Below are 20,420 nucleotides of genomic sequence, written 5' to 3'. Positions count from 1 at the left end.
TTCATCAGTGCCTGGCTCGCCCCTGTGTCCACCTCCATCGTGATTGGAACATCGTTGATTTTGACTTCCATTTTCAACGGGGACCTCTTGGTGGTGCAAGTACACCTAATCGTGGGGCTGAGCTGCCTCATGGACACTCTCTTCATCGATTCGGTAGTACAATTTCTCTTGCACATTTGCTGGAGGTGGCCTTTCATGTTACAGCCTTTGCACGTGTAGTCCTTTTAGTGGCACTGATGGACCCTGTGATTTCCTCCACAGCATGGGGTTAGCCAGTTGGCCCCATGTGGCAGACTCAGGGTTGCAGGACTCGGGGTTCTGTTCTTGCTTCCCTGAGAGAGACTGCTTGCAGCAGCCTTGCCTCTAAAAGGCGCCAAATGGTTCACAGTACTTACCGGGTTAGAGTCCTGGGGATGAGTCATCCGCTTAGGTTTGAGTTGTTCTTGTATCAGTGTTGTGAGCTCCTCATATATTTTGGTAGTTGTTTTCGCTGGGGTTAGCAAGTCCCTGACGAGGCCATAGATGGTAGGCCCACAACTGCTGAGCAGGATAGCTCTGCGTTTATCAGCCAACGAGGTGGTGTTGTCTCCCACCAGGCCGTTCGCAATGAGGAAGTGTTCGAGCCTTTCCACAAAGGCCTCCCAATCTTCCCCATCGGCAAATTGTTGAAACATACCAAGGTTAGCCATTTTCGCGTGGAAATTCGTAATCTCGATGATAGTTATTGTGTCTGTAAGCACTGTAGTAATGACTCCACGAGATAATGTATTATACTTGAACTCTTGTGATCCTAGTCTATTTATTGCAGCTCCTGAGTGAGGGTACAGCAAGGTGAGCTCCCTTTTATACCTGGTTACCTGTTGTGTACAGGTGACCCCTAGGTCTCCATCAGTTGCACCCCCTGGTGGTACAAGCATAGTATATACAGTGTGAAGGTATATCCAGTAGTCTTATGTAACTGTACATTGAGTAGTATACTCATATTATACATACACAACAAATACCGCCTGCTGCACCCTGGGATACCTAGTTTTTTCTGGCGTTTCCTTGGAGGGTGTCAAATGAGGCATTAAGGCCGAAAGTTCCATTCAGGGTGCTAGCACAGCAATGCAAGATAATTGACGTCATCATTACGCTAAAAACGGGGGCGGTAGGTTTTTGTGCCGGCGCAAACCAATAGCCAAATCTTCTGGCCGGGCGCTAAATCCCCAACGCCTAGCATAACGCCCAAAAACAGCATTTAACGCCCCAACGGGGCACTGATCAAGGCGCAAATGATCGAAAATCCAGCCCCTCGTGTGGAAATTATTAACCTTAATTGTAAATAGTGAGCACTGATATAGCACTTAATAAGGCTTTAATTATTATGAACAATCAGAATGAATACAAAACTATCAATAACAGAGAATGCGTCGGCGGCAGTCGGGAGCAGCGTCGGAGGTGCGTGGAGAGGCCTATAAAAGGCATAGCAGGGAGTCCGGGGCCCAGCATCGAGGAGTTCGTCGGTGAGGCCTATAAAAGGCGTACTTGTGCAGCTACAGGGAGAAGGCAAAAAAGAAGTAGAAAGAAACAGAAAGGTGACATCACAGCCAAGGGGGTAAGTGATTGGCTGGGGATTGGTGAGTAGTTTTTCTTTTTTCTCTTCTATAACAGTGAGTAAACTTTAGCATTGTTGTTGCTTATCTAAGGGTTAAGTCATGGCAGGACAGCTTGGTCACGTGTTATGCTCCTCCTGTACCATGTGGGAACTCAGGGACGACACCAGTGTGTCTGACGACTACTTGTGCGGGAAGTGTATTCGCCTCCAGCTCCTGACGGACCGCGTTGCGGAGTTGGAGCTGAGGGTGGATTCACTCTGGAGCATCCACGATGCTGAGAATGACGTGAGTAGCACGTGTAGCGAGTTGGTCGTACCACAGGGAAAAGGTCCACAACCAGATGGGGAATGGAAGACCAGCAGGAAGAGTAGTGCAAGGAAGGTAGTGCAGGGGTCCCCTGCGGTCATCCCCCTGCAAAACAGATACACTGCTTTGGGTACTGTTAGGGGGGATGACTCATCAGGGGAGGGCAGCAGCAGCCAAGTTCATGACACCGTGGCTGGCTCTGTTGCACAGGAGGGCAGGAAAAAGAGTGGGAGAGCGATAGTGATAGGGGATTCAATTGTAAGGGGAATAGATAGGCGTTTCTGCGGCCGCAACCAAGACTCCAGGATGGTATGTTGCCTCCCTGGTGCAAGGGTCAAGGATGTCTCAGAGCGGGTGCAGGACATTCTAAAAAGGGAGGGAGAACAGCCAGTTGTTGTGGTGCACATTGGTACCAACGACATAGGTAAAAAATGGGATGAGGTCCTACGAAACGAATTTAAGGAGCTAGGAGCTAAATTAAAAAGTAGGGCCTCAAAAGTAGTAATCTCGGGATTGCTACCAGTGCCACGTGCTAGTCAGAGTAGGAATCGCAGGATAGCGCAGATGAATATGTGGCTTGAGCAGTGGTGCAGCAGGGAGGGATTAAAATTCCTGGGGCATTGGAACCGGTTCTGGGGGAGGTGGGACCAGTACAAACCGGACGGTCTGCACCTGGGCAGGACCGGAACCAATGTCCTAGGGGGAGTGTTTGCTAGTGCTGTTGGGAAGGAGTTAAACTAATATGGCAGGGGGATGAGAACCAATGCAGGGAGACAGAGGGAAACAAAAAGGAGACAAAAGCAAAAGACAGAATGGAGATGAGGAAAAGTGGAGGGCAAAGAAACCCAAGGCAAAGAACAAAAACGGCCACTGTACAGCAAAATTCTAAAAGGACAAAGGGTGTTAAAAAAACAAGCAAGGGGTATCCGTAATAAGGTGGATGAATTAACTGTGCAAACAGATGTTAACAAATATGATGTGATTGGGATTACAGAGACGTGGCTCCAGGATGATCAGGGCTGGGAACTCAACATCCAGGGGTATTCAACATTCAGGAAGGATAGAATAAAAAGAAAAGGAGGTGGGGTAGCATTGCTGGTTAAGGAGGAGATTAATGCAATAGTTAGGAAGGACATTAGCTTGGATGATGTGGAATCTATATGGGTAGAGCTGCAGAACACCAAAGGGCAAAAAACGTTAGTGGGAGTTGTGTACAGACCTCCAAATAGTAGTAGTGATGTTGGGGATGGCATCAAACAGGAAATTAGGGGTGCATGCAATAAAGGTGCAGCAGTTATAATGGGTGACTTTAATATGCACATAGATTGGGCTAACCAAACTGGAAGCAATACGGTGGAGGAGGATTTCCTGGAGTGCATAAGGGATGGTTTTCTAGACCAATATGTCAAGGAACCAACTAGGGGGGAGGCCATCTTAGACTGGGTGTTGTGTAATGAGTGAGGATTAATTAACAATCTCGTTGTGCGAGGCCCCTTGGGGAAGAGTGACCATAATATGGAGGAGTTCTGCATTAGGATGGAGAATGAAACAGTTAATTCAGAGACCATGGTCCAAAACTTAAAGAAGGCTAACTTTGAAGGTATGAGGCGTTAATTGGCTAGTATAGATTGGCGAATGATACTTAAAGAGTTGACTGTGGATGGGCAATGGCAGACATTTAGAGACCGCATGGATGAAATACAACAATTGTACATTCCTGTCTGGCGTAAAAATAAAAAAGGGAAGTGGCTCAACCGTGGCTATCAAGGGAAATCAGGGATAGTATTAAAGCCAAGGAAGTGGCATACAAATTGGCCAGAAATAGCAGCGAACGCGGGGACTGGGAGAAATTTAGAACTCAGCAGAGGAGGACAAAGGGTTTGATTAGGGCAGGGAAAATGGAGTACGAGAAGAAGCTTGCAGGGAACATTAAGATGAATTGCAAAAGTTTCTATAGATATGTAAAGAGAAAAAGGTTAGTAAAGAGAAACATAGTTCCCCTGCAGTCAGAATCAGGGGAAGTCATAACGGGGAACAAAGAAATGGCAGACCAATTGAACAAGTACTTTGGTTCGGTATTCACTAAGGAGGACACAAACAACCTTCCAGATATAAAAGGGGTCAGAGGGTCTAGTAAGGAGGAGGAACTGAGGGAAATCCTTATTAGACGGGAAATTGTGTTGGGGAAATTGATGGGATTGAAGGCCGATAAATCCCCAGGGCCTGATGGACTGCATCCCAGAGTACTTAAGGAGATGGCCTTGGAAATAGCGATGCATTGACAGTCATTTTCCAACATTCCATTGACTCTGGATCAGTTCCTATCGAGTGGAGGGTAGCCAATGTAACCCCACTTTTTAAAAAAGGAGGGAGAGAGAAAACAGGGAATTATAGACCAGTCAGCCTGACATCGGTAGTGGGTAAAATGATGGAATCAATTATTAAGGATGTCATAGCAGTGCATTTGGAAAGAGGTGACATGATAGGTCCAAGTCAGCATGGATTTGTGAAAGGGAAATCATGCTTGACAAATCTTCTGGAATTTTTTGAGGATGTTTCCAGTAGAGTGGACAAGGGAGAACCAGTTGATGTGGTGTATTTGGACTTTCAGAAGGCTTTCGACAAGGTCCCACACAAGAGATTAATGTGCAAAGTTAAAGCACATGGGATTGGGGGTAGTGTGCTGACATGGATTGAGAACTGGTTGTCAGACAGGAAGCAAAGAGTAGGAGTAAATGGGGACTTTTCAGAATGGCAGGCAGTGACTAGTGGGGTACCGCAAGGTTCTGTGCTGTACATTAATGATTTAGACGGGGGAATTAAATGTAGTATCTCCAAATTTGCGGATGACACTAAGTTGAGTGGCAGTGTGAGCTGCGAGGAGGATGCTATGAGGCTGCAGAGCGACTTGGATAGGTTAGGTGAGTGGCAGATGAAGTATAATGTGGATAAATGTGAGGTTATCCACTTTGGTGGTAAAAACAGAGAGACAGACTATTATCTGAATGATGACAGATTAGGAAAAGGGGAGGTACAACGAGACCTGGGTGTCATGGTACATCAGTCATTGAAGGTTGGCATGCAGGTGCAGCAGGCGGTTAAGAAAGCAAATGGCATGTTGGCCTTCATAGCGAGGGGATTTGAGTACAGGGGCAGGGAGGTGTTGCTACAGTTGTACAGGGCCTTGGTGAGGCCACACCTGGAGTATTGTGTACAGTTTTGGTTTCCTAACCTGAGAAAGGACATTCTTGCTATTGAGGGAGTGCAGCGAAGGTTCACCAGACTGATTCCCGGGATGGCGGGACTGACCTATCAAGAAAGACTAGATCAACTGGGCTTGTATTCACTGGAGTTCAGAAGAATGAGAGGGGACCTCATAGAAACGTTTAAAATTCTGATGGGTTTCGACAGGTTCGATGCAGGAAGAATGTTCCCAATGTTGGGGAAGTCCAGAACCAGGGGTCACAGTATAAGGATAAGGGGTAAGCCATTTAGGACTGAGATGAGGAGGAATTTCTTCACCCAGAGATTGGTGAACCTGTGGAATTCTCTACCACAGAAAGTTGTTGAGGCCAATTCACTAAATATATTCAAAAAGGAGTTAGATGAAGTCCTTACTACTAGGGGGATCAAGGGGTATGGCGAGAAAGCAGGAATGGGGTACTGAAGTTGCATGTTCAGCCATGAACTCATTTCAGAAAAATGCTGTTTACCTCCCTTCATTACATAATATTCTTGTTCATTATAATTGAGGTGAGCAATTAATTATTTTACATAGGATATATGACACAGAAACAGACCATTCGGCCCAACCAGTCCATGCCGGCGTTTACGCTCCATGCGAGCCTCCTCCCGTCTTTTCCCCATCGACACCTATCAGCATAACCCTTTATTCCTTTCTCCCTCGTATGCTTGCCTAGCCTCCTCTTAAATGCATCTATACTATTAGCTTCAACCACTCCCTGTGGTAGCGAGTTCCACATTCTCACCACTTTTTGGGGAAAGAAGTTTCTTCTGAATTCCCTATTGAATTTCTTGGTGACTATCTTATATTGATGGCCTCTAGTTATGCTCTTCCCCACAAGTGGAAACATTCTCTCTGTATCCACTCTATCAAAAACCTTTCATAATTTTAAAGACCTCAATTAGGTCACCCCTCAGCCTTCTATTTTCAAGAGAAAAGAGACTCAGCCTGTTCATCCTTTCCTGATATGTATACCCTCACATTTCTGGTATCACTCTTGTAAACCTTCTCTGCACCCTCTCCAGCACCTATATGTCCTTTTTATAATATGATGACCAGAACTGTACACAGTACTCTAAGTGTGGTCGAATCAAGGTTCGATTCAGGTTTAGCATAACTTCCCTACTTTTCAATTCTATACCTCTAAAAATAAATCCTAGTGCTTGGTTTGCTTTTTTACGGCTTTGCTAACCTGTGTCGCAACTTTTAGTAATTTGTGTATTTCTACTCCGAGATCCCTTTGTTCCTCTACCCCACCTAAACTCGCACCCTCCAAGGAATAAGTTACCTCCCTATTCTTCCTACCAAAATGTAACACCTCACATGTATCTGTGTTGAACTTAATTTGCCAATTATATGCCCATTCTGCATGTTTATTAATGTCCTCCTGTAATTTGTTGCACGCAAGACATTCTCTTTTGAAATCCATGCTGACTATTCATTATTATATTTTTGGTTTCTAGATGTTCTTCTATTTTCTCCTTTAGTAGGGATTCCATTATTGTTCCTACCAGCGATGTTAAGCTGACTGGTCTATAATTCCCTGGACATGTTCTATCCCCCTTCTTAAATATAGGTATTATGTTATATTACTGAAGCAAAATAATTTTTCAATATTTCTGCTATCTATCGTTACCTGTGGTATTAGCCTATCTATCCCTTAATGGTCCTATTCCCATCCCAACCTTCCTTTTTTTATTAATGTGCCTATAAAATATTTTACTATTTTTTTTAATGTTCCTTGATAATTTAATTTCATAGTTCCTCTTTGCCTTCCTAATTGTTTTTTTGGACTTCTTTCCTAATCTTTCATATTCTTCTTTATCATGCTGTCTATGTACTTAATTTTTGCCTCTTTCCTTATGCTCAATTATTCCCTGATGGCTTTATCCATCCATAGAATCTCATTAGTGTTTAGTTTGTTCTTTCCTTTTAGCAAAATAAATTGTTCCTGCACTCTGTTGAACACACATTTTAAATGTTTCCCATTGCTGTTCTACATCATTTACAATATTGTTGCCCATTTTATTTACCCAAGTTCTATTCTCAGCCCCTCAAAATCAGCTTTTCTCCAAACTATTACCCTGGTTTTCATCATACTTACATCCTTCTCAATTATGATCTTAAAACATATTATATTATGGTCACTCTTGTCTGATGTTCCCCTAATTTACTTCTTTTATCTGCTCTGGTTCATTCCCCATTATTAGATTCAATAGCGAATCCTCCCTTGTTGGGCTTTTTACATATTGGGTTAGAAAGGAGACCTGTACAAATTGTAGGAACTCCTCCATTCCCTTATCCCCTTTACCTACCTCTTCTGTCCAATAATATTGTTGTAGTTGAAATCCCCCATAATTATTATTCTATGTTTGTTACTCATTTCCCTAATTTGTCTGCATATTTCTTCCTCCACCACCCTTCTATTATTAGGTGGTCTGTAGACTACATCTAATAGTGTGGTTGATCCTTTGTTGGGCGGGATTTACAGTTTTTGAGATTTCGGGGCGGTAATGGCAGCCTGATACTGCCTGGAAAATGTTTGCGCCTAGTCTGTAAAATTCGACAAAAAATAAAGTTCCATGATCGGGGGCACAAAATCAGGTGTTACACAAGGAGGTTTTTGTATCAAAGATTGAGACTATCCAATCAGCTGCCTCTGCGAGTTCCCTTCCTTCACCTAACCCACAAGACCAAACTTCATCTGAGGCACCCACCTGCCCTAGCCCTAAACTCATATCTTTCCCTAGTTTCTCTTTGATCTTCCCTCTTGATCTCTCCAAACTCATCTTGTTCATGAGACCCACTTCCTGTTCCCTTGACCCTATTCCCACTAAACTGCTGACCACCCAACTTCCTTTTTTGGTTCCCATATTAGCCGACATTGTTAACGGTTCTCTCTCCTCAGGCACTGTTCCTCTCTCCTTCAAATCTGTGGTCATCACCCCTCTCCTCAAAAAAACAAGTCTCGACTCCACCGTGCTTGCGAGCTACCGCCCTATCTCCAACCTCCCTTTCCTATCCAAAGTATTTGAACGTGTTGTCGCCTCCCAAAGCTGTGACCATCTTTCCATGAATTCAGTGTTTGAATCCCTTCAATCTGGTTTTCGTTCCTGCCACAGTACCGAAATGGCTCTCATCAAAGTCACAAATTACATCCTTTGTGACTGTGACAAAGGTAAACTATCCCTTCTCGTCCTTCTGGACCTGTCTGCAGCCTTTGACACAGTTCACCACTCAATCCTCCTCCAACGCATCTCCACCAACATCCAGCTGGGTGGGACTGCACTCGCCTGGTTCCATTCTTATCTATCTAAGCGTAGCCAGAAAATCTCCTGCAATGGCTTCTCTTCCCACTCCCGCATTGTTACCTCTGGTGTCCCCCAAGGATCTGTCCTTGGCCTCCTCTTATTTCTCATCTATATGTTGCCCCTAGGCAATATCATCCGAAAACATGGAGTCAGTTTCCACACGTACGCTGACGGCATGCAACTCTACCTCTCCACCACTTCTCTCGACTCCTGCTTGATATCTAAATTATCAGATTGCTTGTCTGATATCCAGACGTGGATGAGCATAAATTTTCTCCAATTAAATATTGGGAAGATCGAAGCCATTATCTTGGATCCCCACCACAAACTGAGTTCCCTAACCACTGACTCCATCCCTCTCCCTAGCATCAATCTGAGGTTGAACAAGACTGTTCGCAACCTAGGTGTCATATTTGATCCTGAAATGAGTTTCCAGCCACATATCCGCGGCATAACTAAAACTGCCTTTTTCCATCTCTGTAACGTTGCCCGCTTCTGCCCCTGCCTCAGCTCTTCTGCTGCTGAAACCCTCATTCATGCCTTTGTTACCTCTAGACTTGACTACTCCAACTCACTCCTGGCTGGCCTCCAACATTCTACACTATGTAAACTTAAGATTATTCAAAACTCAGCAGCCCATGTCCTAACTCACACCAAGTCACGATCACCCATCACCCCTGTGCTTTCTGACCTACATTGGCTCCCAGTTAAACAATGCATTGATTTCAAAATTCTCATCCTTGTTTCCAAGTTGCTCCATGGACTTGCCCTCCCTATTTCTGTAAACTTTTTCAGCCTCACAACCCTACAAGATGTCCGCGCTCCTCAAATTCTGGCCTCTTGAACATCCCTCATTATAACTGCTCAACCATCTGTGGACGTGCCTTCAGCTGTTTGGGCCCTAAGCTCTGGAACGCCCTCCCTCAATCTCTCCAGCTCTCTTTCCTCCTTTAAGATGCTCCTTAAAACCTACCTCGTTAAACAAGTTCTTGGTAATCTGTCTTAATTACTTCTTTTGTGGCTCGGTGTCAAATTTATCTGCGTTGATTGTGAAGTGCCTTTGCACATTTTACTATGTTCAAGCCGCTATGTAAATAAAAGTTATTATTAAGTACTTTTAGACAGTAGGCACTGTTGTAATCTGGGAAGCACCTGAGCCTCACCGTTGCCAGGGTAAGTGCACCTGAGCCTCACCATGGCCAGGGTAAGTGCACCTGAGCCTCAATGTGGCCAGGGTATGTGCACCTAAGCCTCACCTTTTTAAAAATTTCAAAATATATACTTTATTCATATAAAAATTTGCACGATACATTGGAAGGCAGTTCAGTACATTTGGATGCGGTCAGCAATTCCATACAATACATTTGGATGTTGACAACAGTTCCATTCATTACATTTGCTTGTTTTACATTTCAGGGTACAATTCAGTACAATCCAGGATACATTGTAATACAGTCATCAAATTACATTACATGTGGCACTATACAGTACATGGAATGGGTGAGGGTACAGTTACATTTCTTTACAACATACATTACTAAACAGTTGCTGGACTTGCATTATACATGGCACTGCATAGGTGTTTTCAGATCATGGTGCTCTATGTATACAAAGGTTTACAAGTACAGCCAGAGGGGAGTTTAATACTGATTCCAGCCCCTGGGTTTACCGTGGCGGAAAGGCCTTAAACTGTGGCTCTTCCCCACCATGCCTTTGTGGCGACTGCGCCAAATTTTAGTGCGTCCCTCAGCACGTACTCCTGGATCTTGGATTGCGCCAGTCTGCAACACGTAGACGTGGATAGCTCCTTGCTCTGGAAGACCAGCAAATTTTGGCAAGACCAAAGTGCTTCTTTCACCGAGTTGATGGCCCTTCAGCAGCAGATGATGTCTGTCTCGGCATGTGTCCCTGGGAACAGTCCGCAGAGCACAGAGTCCTGTGTTACGGAGCTGCTTGGGATGAACCTCAACAGCAACCACTGCATCTCCTTCCAGACCTGCCTTGCAAAGGGGCAGTCCCAAAGGAGATGGATGTCAGTCTCGTCCACACCACAGCCAACTCGGGGGCAGAATGCCGTGTCTCTGAAACCCCGGCTGTGCATGAAGGATCTGACGGGTAGGGCCCTTTTCACCGCCAACCAAGCTACGTCTTGGTGCTTGTGTGACAGTTCTGCAATGAGACATTCTGCCAAATGGGCTCGACAGTCTGCTCGGGGAACCGTCCGACAGGATCCATCATCGCCTTCTTTTGTAGGGCATCCAGGACCTTGCATGCCAACCACTGCTTTATGGCCTTGTGGTCAAAAGTGTTTTTCTTGAAAAACTTTTCCACGAAGGACAGGTGCTGAAGCATGGTCCAACTGCTCGGAGCGTTTCACAGCAGCCTAGCCAGACCCATCCTTCGCAACACTGGGGACAGATAGAATCTCAGTACGTACTGACACTTGTCGTTTGCCAGGATGAGGGCCACGTTCAGAACGTCCTTTCCCCCCTTGTCCAGAGATTTGTACATTGTGTCTCTGCGGACACGGTCCATTTTCGATCTCCAGGCGAAGTGGAAGACGGCTCGGGGTATGGGCCAGACCTGCATCATGTACAACCACAGCGAGAGCACCTCACTCCTGATGACCAGTTCGTTCCTGCAATGGAGAGTGAGCGCAGCTTCCACCATCCCAGTTTATGTTTCGCTTTAGCGATACTCCTTCCAGTTTTTGATGCATGCCCCGTCCGCTCCGAACCATATTCCCAAAACCTTCAGGTAATCTGACTTCATGGTGAAGGGAATAAAGGATCAGTTGGACCAGCTTCCAAAGAACATGGCCTCGCTTTTGCTGTGATTTACCTTCACTCCCGAGGCCAGTTCAAACTGGTTGCAGATTGTGAGCAATGCGTGGACCGACTGTGGATCCGAGCAAAAAACCGTGACATCATCCATGTACAGGGAGGTCTTGACCTGAGCGCCTCTGCTGCCTGGGATTGTCACCCCCTAATGCTCGCATCCTTTCCGATGGACTCGGCAAAGGGCTCGATACAGCACACAAAAAAGACAGAGGAGAGGGGACAGCCTTGCCTGACTCCAAACCTGATCGGAAAGCTTTCAGTTTCCCACCCATTGATAAGAACTGTGCTACTGATATCTGTGTAGAGCAGTTGGATCCAATTGCGGATACCCTCCCCAAACCCCATCTTGGAGAGCACGTCCATCAGGTACGTGTGCGATATCCTGTCAAAGGCTTTCTCCTGGTCCAAGCTGATTAAACAGGTGTCCACCCTCCTGTCCCGCATGTAGGCTATCGTATCCCTGAGTAGCGCAGGTCTGGTCCGGGTGGATCACCAGCTCCAGAGCAGACTTGACCCTGTTTGCGATGACCTTCAACAGGATCTTGTAGTCCACATTGAGCAGCGAAATGGGCCGCCAGTTTTTGATTTCCTCCCTCTCCTCCTTCTGCTTGTAGATGAGGGTGATGATGCCTTTCCTCATTGATTCTGACATGCTGCCGGCCAGAAGCATACCCCCGAACACTTCCAGCAGGTCTGGGCCCATCCAGTCCCACAGAGCCGAATACAACTCGACCGGTAAGCCGTCGCTTCCTGGAGTTTTACTCGTCGCGAGGGACCGGACGGCCTTTGTCATCTCGTCCAGAGTTAGCTGTTGCCTAAGACCTCTGAGATAGACGACAGGAAAGACTGGGAGGCTGCGCAGTCTGTGGGCTTAACGTCGTACAGCCCGGCATAGAAGGATTTGCTGATCCTCAGCATGTCGGGCTGTGAAGACGTCACAGAACCATCTTTATGCTGCTGGTCACAGAGCTCCCCCTGTGTACCTTTTGGAAGGAGAAACGCAAACACGTCTCATCCTGCTCGACGGAGCGGACTCTGGAGTTGAAAATGATTTTGGAAGACTCTGAGGCAAAGAGCGAGGCTTGCTGGCCCTTCACCTCTTAGAGTTCCTCCGTGACATCGACCGCCATCGATTGCAGCAGGAGCAGATTTTGCATACTCTTCTGTCCCCCTCTCGCCTCCTAAACACCTTTGAGGATGAAGAACCTCTTGATGTTTGTCTTGATTGTTTCCCACCAGTGCATCGGGGAATCACAGAGAGGTTTTACGGTTCTCCAACCTTTGTAATCCCTCTCGAGTTCCTCACCGTGGCCAGGGTAAGTGCACCTGAGCCTCACTGTGGCCAGGGTAAGTGCACCTGAGCCTCACCGTGGCCAGGGTAAGTGCACCTAAGCCTCACTGTGGCCAGGGTAATTGCACCTGAGCCTCACTTTTTTAAAATTTCAAAATATATACTTTATTCATATAAAGATTTGCACTATACATTGGAAGACAGTTCAATACATTTGGATGCGGTCTGCAATTCCATACATTTGTACATTTGGATGCTGACGGCAGTTCCGTTCAATACATTTGCTTGCTTTACATTTCAGGGTACAATTCAGTACAATCCAGGATACATTGTAATACAGTCATCAAATTACGTACATGGAACGGGTGAGGGTATAGTTACATTTCTTTACAACATACATTACTAAACAGTTGCTGAACTTGCATTATACATGGCACTGCATCGGTGTTTTCAGATCATGGTGCTCTATGTATACAAAGGTTTACAAGTACAGCCCGAGGGGAGTTTAATACTGATTCCAGCCCCTGGGTTTACCTTGGCGGAAGGGCTTTAAACTGTGGCTCTTCCCCACCATGCCTTTGCGGCGACTGCACCAATTTTTAGTGCGTCCCTCAGCACGTACTCCTGGATCTTGGATTGCATCAGTCTGCAACACGCAGACGTGGATATCTCCTTGCTCTGGAAGACCAGCAAATTTTGGCAAGACCAAAGTGCGTCTTTCACTGAGTTGATGGCCCTTCAGCAGCAGATGATGTTTGTCTCGGCGTGTGTCCCTGGGAACAGTCCGTAGAGCACAGAGGCCTGTGTTACGGAGCTGCTTGGGATGAACCTCAACAGCAACCACTGCATCTCCTTCCAGACCTGCCTTGCAAAGGGGCAGTCCCAAAGGAGATGGATGACTGTCTCGTCCGCACCACAGCCAACTTGGGGCAGAGGGCCTTGTCTCTGAAACCCCAGCTGTGCATGAAGGATCTGATGGGTAGGGCCCTACTCACCGCCAACCAAGCTACATCTTGGTGCTTGTGTGAAAGTTCTGCAATGAGACATTCTGCCAAACGGGCTCGACAATCTGCTCGGGGAACCGTCCGACAGGATCCATCATCGCCTTCTTTTGTAGGGCATCCAGGACCTTGCATGCCAACCACTGCTTTATGGCCTTGTGGTCAAAAGTGTTTTTCTTGAAAAACTTTTCCACGAAGGACAGGTGCTGAGCCATGGTCCAACTGCTCAGAGCATTCCACGGCAGCCTGGCCAGACCCATCCTTCGCAACACTGGGGACAGAAAGAAACACAGCACATACTGACACTTAGTGTTTGCGTACGAAGGGCCTCACTGTGACCAGGGTATGTGCACCTGAGCCTGGGACTGGCACCGGAAGCGACGCCCCTCTCCCTCCAGCCTGGGTCCCGCCGATTTCCGGTGGCGGTCCGCACATGCGCAGTGATGCAGCAGGGAGCCGGCGAGTGTTTGGGATCTGGTGCCGCGTCCACCCACAACTGAGGGAGCTCCGACTGTCCGTCAGCCAGCCCGCAAACACGCTGCGCTCGGGGGAGACAGGGGTCCCGCCGCACCGCGCCACCACCATGATCCGCGGGACCAGCACCGACCGCGGTGCACTGAGAAAACCGTCGCCGGAGGCGGCTGAGCACAACGGCTCGCTGAGCGGCCCGGAGCCTGGAGCCCGGCAGCAGCGGGAGGAGCCGACCAGGAAGAGCGGCGGCAGGCGGGACGAGCAGGCCCGGCGCAGCACCGAGTCCGAGGTGTTTGACGACGGCACGGTGACTTTCTTCTGGTGAGTTTGTGTATGCTGATTCCCCATGGATGGGATGGGGGGCGGGCTGATTTCCCAGTGGGCGGGGGGGGGGATGGGCTGGCTGACTGATTCCCGGGGGGCTGATTCCCCAGTGGATGGATGGGGGTGGGGGCTGATTCCTCAATGGATGGGATGGGATGGGGGTGGCGGATTCCCCAGTGGATGGATGGGGCTGATTCCCCAGTGGATGGATGGGGCTGATTCCCCAGTGGATGGGGGTGGGCGGGCTGATTCCCCAGTGGATGGATGGAGGTGGGGGGGCTGATTCTCCAGTGGATGGATGGATGGGGATGGGTGGGCTGATTCCCCAGTGGATGGATGGGGGTGGGGGGGCTGATTCTCCAGTGGATGGATGGATGGGGATGGGTGGGCTGATTCCCCAGTGGATGGATGGGGGTGGGTGGGCTGATTCCCCAGTGGATGGATGGGGGTGGGGGGCTGATTCCCCAGCGGATAGATGGGGGTGGGGGGCTGATTCCCCAGCGGATGGATGGGGGTGGGTGGGCTGATTCCCCAGCGGATGGATGGGGGTGGGTGGGCTGATTCCCCAGTGGATGGATGGGGGTGGGTGGGCTGATTCCCCAGTGGATGGATGGGGGTGGGTGGGCTGATTCCCCAGTGGATGGATGGGGGTGGGTGGGCTGATTCCCCAGTGGATGGATGGGGGTGGGTGGGCTGATTCCCCAATGGGACGGGGGGAGGTGGGGGCCATGATTGCCCAGTGAGACGTGGGGAGGTGGGAGCCGTGATTGGCCCAGCGATTGGGGAGGTGGGCGTGATTGCCCAGTGATGGGGTGTGGGGGCGTGATTGCCCAGTGATGGGGTGTGGGGGCGTGATAGCCCAGTGATGGGGTGTGGGGGCGTGATTGCCCAGTGATGGGGTTTGGGGGCCGTGATTGATCAGTGAGATGTGGGAGTGGGGGCCGTGATTGATCAGTGAGATGTGGTGGGGGGGGGCCGTGATTGATCAGTGAGATGTGGGGGGTGGCCGTGATTGATCAGTGAGATGTGGGGGGAGGGTGATTGCTCAGTGAGATGTGGGGGTGGGGGCCGTGATTGCTCAGTGAGATGGGTGGGGGGGTTCGTGATTGCCAAGTCATATGGGGGCGGGGGTGTCGGTCCGTAATTGCCCAGTGGGATGGGTGGGGGCCGTGATTGCTCAGTGAGATGTGGGGGGGTGGCCGTGATTGATCAGTGAGATGTGAGGGGGGGTGGGGTTCGTGATTGCCAAGTGATATGGGGGTGGGTGTTGGTCCGTAATTGCCCAGTGAGATGGGGGAGGGTGTCCGGAATTGCACAGTGAGGGGTTGCTTTGGTTGCTCTGGGAAAGCTGAGGACCAAATTCGAGGGGGAGATGGATCACCCCTGGGGCTGTGCTTATCTTGAGGGAGGTGTTCCATTGTATGCGGGGCTGGGGGCCTGTCTTTCATGTACCTGCTGTCTGCATTGAGAATCAGATTACCTGTCCTTGTGGAGGTTGAGATTTCAAGGTCTTTGCACAGTGACCAGATTCTGAGCAGCTGGAAAGAGTCAGTTCTCCAAGATAAAAAGGCTAAGAGTGCAGTGAGATGGGAGTAAATAATACTGCAACAAGTTTATTGCATCTTTTTGTTTTTGTTATAAATAGTGGCAGATAGAACTCTTGACAACTTCTTAGAAAGAGTCAGTTACTGAGTACCTACTATTCTAAAGCCAGCATTAGATTCCATCAGCAGACACCATTCCCATTACATTGTACTAAATGTGATTTCTGGTCAGCTGAACTCCAGACCTAAGAAGAACTTTATTCGGCCATTTGGTATCTACTGTTTGGGCCAGTAGACACTGGGAGGGGTATTATTAACCTATGAAACACACGGAACGGAAACTCAATATAAATCTCAGATTGGTCGGAAGTGGATTATTCCTGAACCTACTTAGAAGTGCCATGTAAAAGCCATCTTGGCTTATTTGAAAGCTGAGTTTCAGTGTTTGAGTTACTAGAATGCTGAGGTAGAAATCTTATTAAAGCTAGATTGAGACATCATTTCCTTGACGGGGTGGTTTTGGGAAATATGGGAAAATATGGGAAAAGAATTGAGTTTTGTACTGTGACTAGTTTTGAAGATGTTCATGTTTTAGTAATCGCAATGAAGTATAAATTTGAATTGCCATGTTTGCTGGGTGGAGAACAGCTCCTTGGATATATACGTACACATGCTTCTGGTTATCTGTCTGCAATATACATGTTGAACTTGTAGTCTAATCGTCTTTGGAGCAGATTAGCTACTTGCTCTTTGGGCAGTTCCCCATTGAGTCTGCAACTTTAACTCAAAAAGTTACTGCGCTACATTTTTTTGAGTGGTTAATGGGAGGGCAGTTTGATCACTTTGTTGCTGCAGTGAAATTTGTTCTGGTAGAGGGTAGTTGTGGTTTGATTTGATCTTCGCCCAGCATGTTGAAAGCATAAAGCGGATCTCATTTCTCAAAATAGTTTCACAGATTTTTGATTCCTGAAGGAATGGAGGAATAATAACTGAGAGTTAGGATTAAAGATGAATAGATATGTAGAGTCTTAAAAAAAAATCAGTATTACATTAGCTGAGGACTCTGGATTGGAAGCAGAAAGAGTGGTGACAATAAACTGATATAATTCAAACTTTTCAATAAATTGTAACAGCCAGTGGGGTGGCCAAATGGTGGTATTTCATTCTAAATCCATAAAGTAAAATTTCTTCATTGGAATCTGACAATCTGCATTAAGTTTATTGAAAATACACAGCAGGTCCTGCATCTTGTATAAAATCCAGCTCAATGTTTTGGGTGTCAACCTATCGTTACAAAGTTATGTTTTTCTGTGTGTGGAGGTGGAAGATGTGGATATGGTTCTTAATGAATACTTTGTGTCTGTTTTCACAAAAGAGAGGGGCGATGCAGACATTGCAATCAGGGAGGAGGAGTGTGAAATATTAGGTGAAATAAACATAGTGAGTGGAATTATTAAGGGGTTTAGCAGCTTTCAAAGTGGATAAATCCCCAGGACTGGAGGAAATGTATCCCAAGCTAAGAGAAGCAAAAGAGGAAATAGCAGAGGTTCTGACCATCATTTTCCAATCCTCTCTGGCTACAGGTGTGGTGCCAGAGGACGACTAACGTTGTACCTCAGTTTAAAAGAGGAGAAAGGGATAGACACCTTGGTGGTGGGAAAATTATTGGAAAAATTCTGAGGGACAGATAAATTTTCATTTAGAAAGACAAGGATTAATCAAGGACAGTCAGCATTGATTTGATATGGGAAGGTCATGTCTGACTAACTTGATTGAATTTTTTGAGTAGGTAACAGAGGGTTAATGAGAGTAGTGTACTTGATGTAGTGTATATGGATTTTAGCAAGGCTTTTGATAAGGTCCCACATGGAGACTGGTCACGAAAGTAAAAGTCCATGGGATCCAAGGCAAAGTGGCAAGTTGGATCCAAAATTGACTGAGGCAGGAAGCAAAAGGTGATAGGTGTTTTTGTGACTGGAAGGCTGTTTCCAGTGGTGTTCGGCAGGGTTCAGTACTACGTCCTTTGCTTTTTGTGGGAAATATCGATGATTTAGACTTGAATGTAGGGGGTATGATTAAGAAGTTTGCAGTTGAACAAAATTGGCTGTGTGGTTGATAATGAAGAAGAAAGCTGTAGACTGCAGGTGGGCAGAACAGTGGCAAATGGAATTCAATCCAGAGAAAAAGAAAGACTTGGATTTATATAGCACCTTTCACGACCAACGGACGTCTCAGCGCTTTACAATCAACGATGTACTTTTGGAATGTAGTCACTGTTGTAATGTAGGAAATGCTGGAGCCAATTTTACGCACAAGCAAGCACCCATAACAGCAATGTGATGTGTGTGAGGTAATGCATTTGGGGAGGGCTAACAAGGCAAGGGAATACACAATAAATAAATGGTAGGACACTGAGAAGCGTAGAGGAACAAAGGGACCTTGGAGTGCATGTCCATAGATCCCTGAAGATAGCAGGACAGATAGATAAGGTGGTTAAGAAGGCATTCGGAATACTTGCCTTTATTAGCCGAGGCATAGAATACAAGAGCAGGGAGGTTATACTTGAATTGAATAAAACATTAGTTCGGCCACAGCTAGAGTACTGTGAGACGTTCTGGTCACCACATAACAGGAAAGATGTGATTGCACTAGAGAGGGTACAGAGAAGATTTACAAGAATGTCGCCTGGACTGGAGAATTTTAGCTATGAGGAAAGATTGGATAAGCTAGGTTTGTTTTCTTTGGAACAGAGGAGGCTGAGGGGAGACCTTATTGAGGTGTATAAAATTATGAGAGGCCGAGATAAAGTGGATAAGAAGGACCTATTTCCCTTAGCAGAGGGGTCAAAAACTCCTGTAATTGGTAGGAAGTTTAGAAGGGATTAGAGGGAAAATTGTTTCACCCAGAGGGTGGTGGTGTTCTGGAACTCACTGAAAGGTGATAAATGCTCTTGAGAGTTTTTGCCTCTAAGAAGTACTTGGATGTGCACTCGAAGTGCCGTAACCTTTCATATTTTGAGGATTTGCCATATTTTGCCTGTCATAACTGTGCGCATGGGCCAATTGTTCTTTGACAGCACCTCCCAAACCCGTGGCCTCTACCACCTAGTAGGACCATAGAAACTAGGTGCAGGAGTAGGCCATTCAGCCCTTCGAGCCTGCACCACCGTTCAATAAGATCAAGGCTGATCATTCAACCTCAGTACCCCTTTCCTGCTTTTTCTCCATACCCCTTGATCCCTTTAGCCGTAAGGGCGATATCTAACTCCCTTTTGAATATATCTAACGAACTGGCCTCAACAACTTTCTGCGGTAGAGAATTCCACAGGTTAACAACTCGGGTGAGTGAAGAAGTTTCTCCTCATCTCGGTCCTAAATGGCTCACCCCTTATCCTTAGACTGGTCTGGACTTCCCCAGCATTGGGAACATTCTTTCTGCCTCTAACCTTTCCATTCCCGTCAGAATTTTATATGTTTCTATGAGATCCCCTCTCATTCTTCGAAACTCCAGTGAATACAAGCCCAGTCGATCCAGTCTCTCCTCATATGTCAGCCCTGCCATCCTGGGAATCAGTCTGGTGAACCTTCGTTGCACTCCCTCAATAGCAAGAACGTCCTTCCTCAGATTAGGAGACCCAAACTGAACACAATATTCCAGGTGTGGCATCACCAAGGCCCTGTATAACTGCAGTAAGACCTCCCTGCTCCTATAGCTATGAAGGCCAATATGCCATTTGCCGCCTTCGCCGCCTGCTGTACCTGCTTGCCAACTTTCAATGACTGATGTACCATGACACCCAGGTCTCTTTGCACCTTCCCTTTTCCTAATCTGCCGCCATTCAGATAATCTGCTTTCCTGTTTTTGCCACCAAAGTGGATAACCTCACATTTATCCACATTATACTGCATCTGCCAAGCATTTGCCCACTCACCTCACCTCTTCAAGTCACCCTGCAGTCTCTTAGCATCCTCCTCGCAGCTCACACTACCACCCAGCTTAGTGTCATCTGCAAACTTGGAGATATTACATTCAATTCCTTCATCTAAATCATTAATGTATATTGTAAATAGCTGGGGTCCCAGCACTGAACCCTGTGGCACCCCACTAGTCACTGCCTGCCATTCTGAAAAGGTCCCATTTATTCCGACTCTCTGCTTCCTGTCTGCCAACCAGTTCTCTATCCACGTCAATACATTACCCCCAATACCATGTGCTTTATTTTGCACACTCATCTCTTGTGTGGAATCTTGTCAAAAGCCTTTTGAAAGTCCAAATACACCACATCCACTGGTTCTCCCTTGTCCACTCTAATAGTTACATCCTCAAAAAATTCTAAAAGATTTGTCAAGCATGATTTCCCTTTCATAAATCGATGCTGACTTGGACAGATCCTGTCGCTGCTTTCCAAATGCGCTGTTATTTCATCTTTAATAATTGATTCCAACATTTTCCCCAGTAGTCAGGCTAACCCGTCTATAATTCCCTGTTTT

General features: G+C 46.9%; 1 protein-coding gene across 3 annotated transcripts in view; it reads left to right on the top strand.

Moving 5' to 3' along the window:
- The first annotated feature begins 14,042 nt into the window (after positions 1–14,042).
- Positions 14,043–20,420, top strand: part of ptdss2 (phosphatidylserine synthase 2) — a 111,183-nt gene continuing 104,805 nt past the window's right edge. For all 3 annotated transcript variants that reach the window (XM_070899390.1, XM_070899389.1, XM_070899391.1), the window contains exon 1: positions 14,043–14,383. In XM_070899390.1, the coding sequence (XP_070755491.1) occupies positions 14,175–14,383 (209 nt within the window). In that variant the 5' untranslated portion in view covers positions 14,043–14,174. The remainder of the gene's footprint in view (positions 14,384–20,420) is intronic.

The sequence above is a fragment of the Pristiophorus japonicus genome, chromosome 14 (genome assembly GCF_044704955.1).
Source record: "Pristiophorus japonicus isolate sPriJap1 chromosome 14, sPriJap1.hap1, whole genome shotgun sequence".
NCBI classification, from domain to species: Eukaryota; Metazoa; Chordata; class Chondrichthyes; family Pristiophoridae; genus Pristiophorus; species Pristiophorus japonicus.
This window is presented reverse-complemented; position numbering and strand designations above follow the sequence as displayed.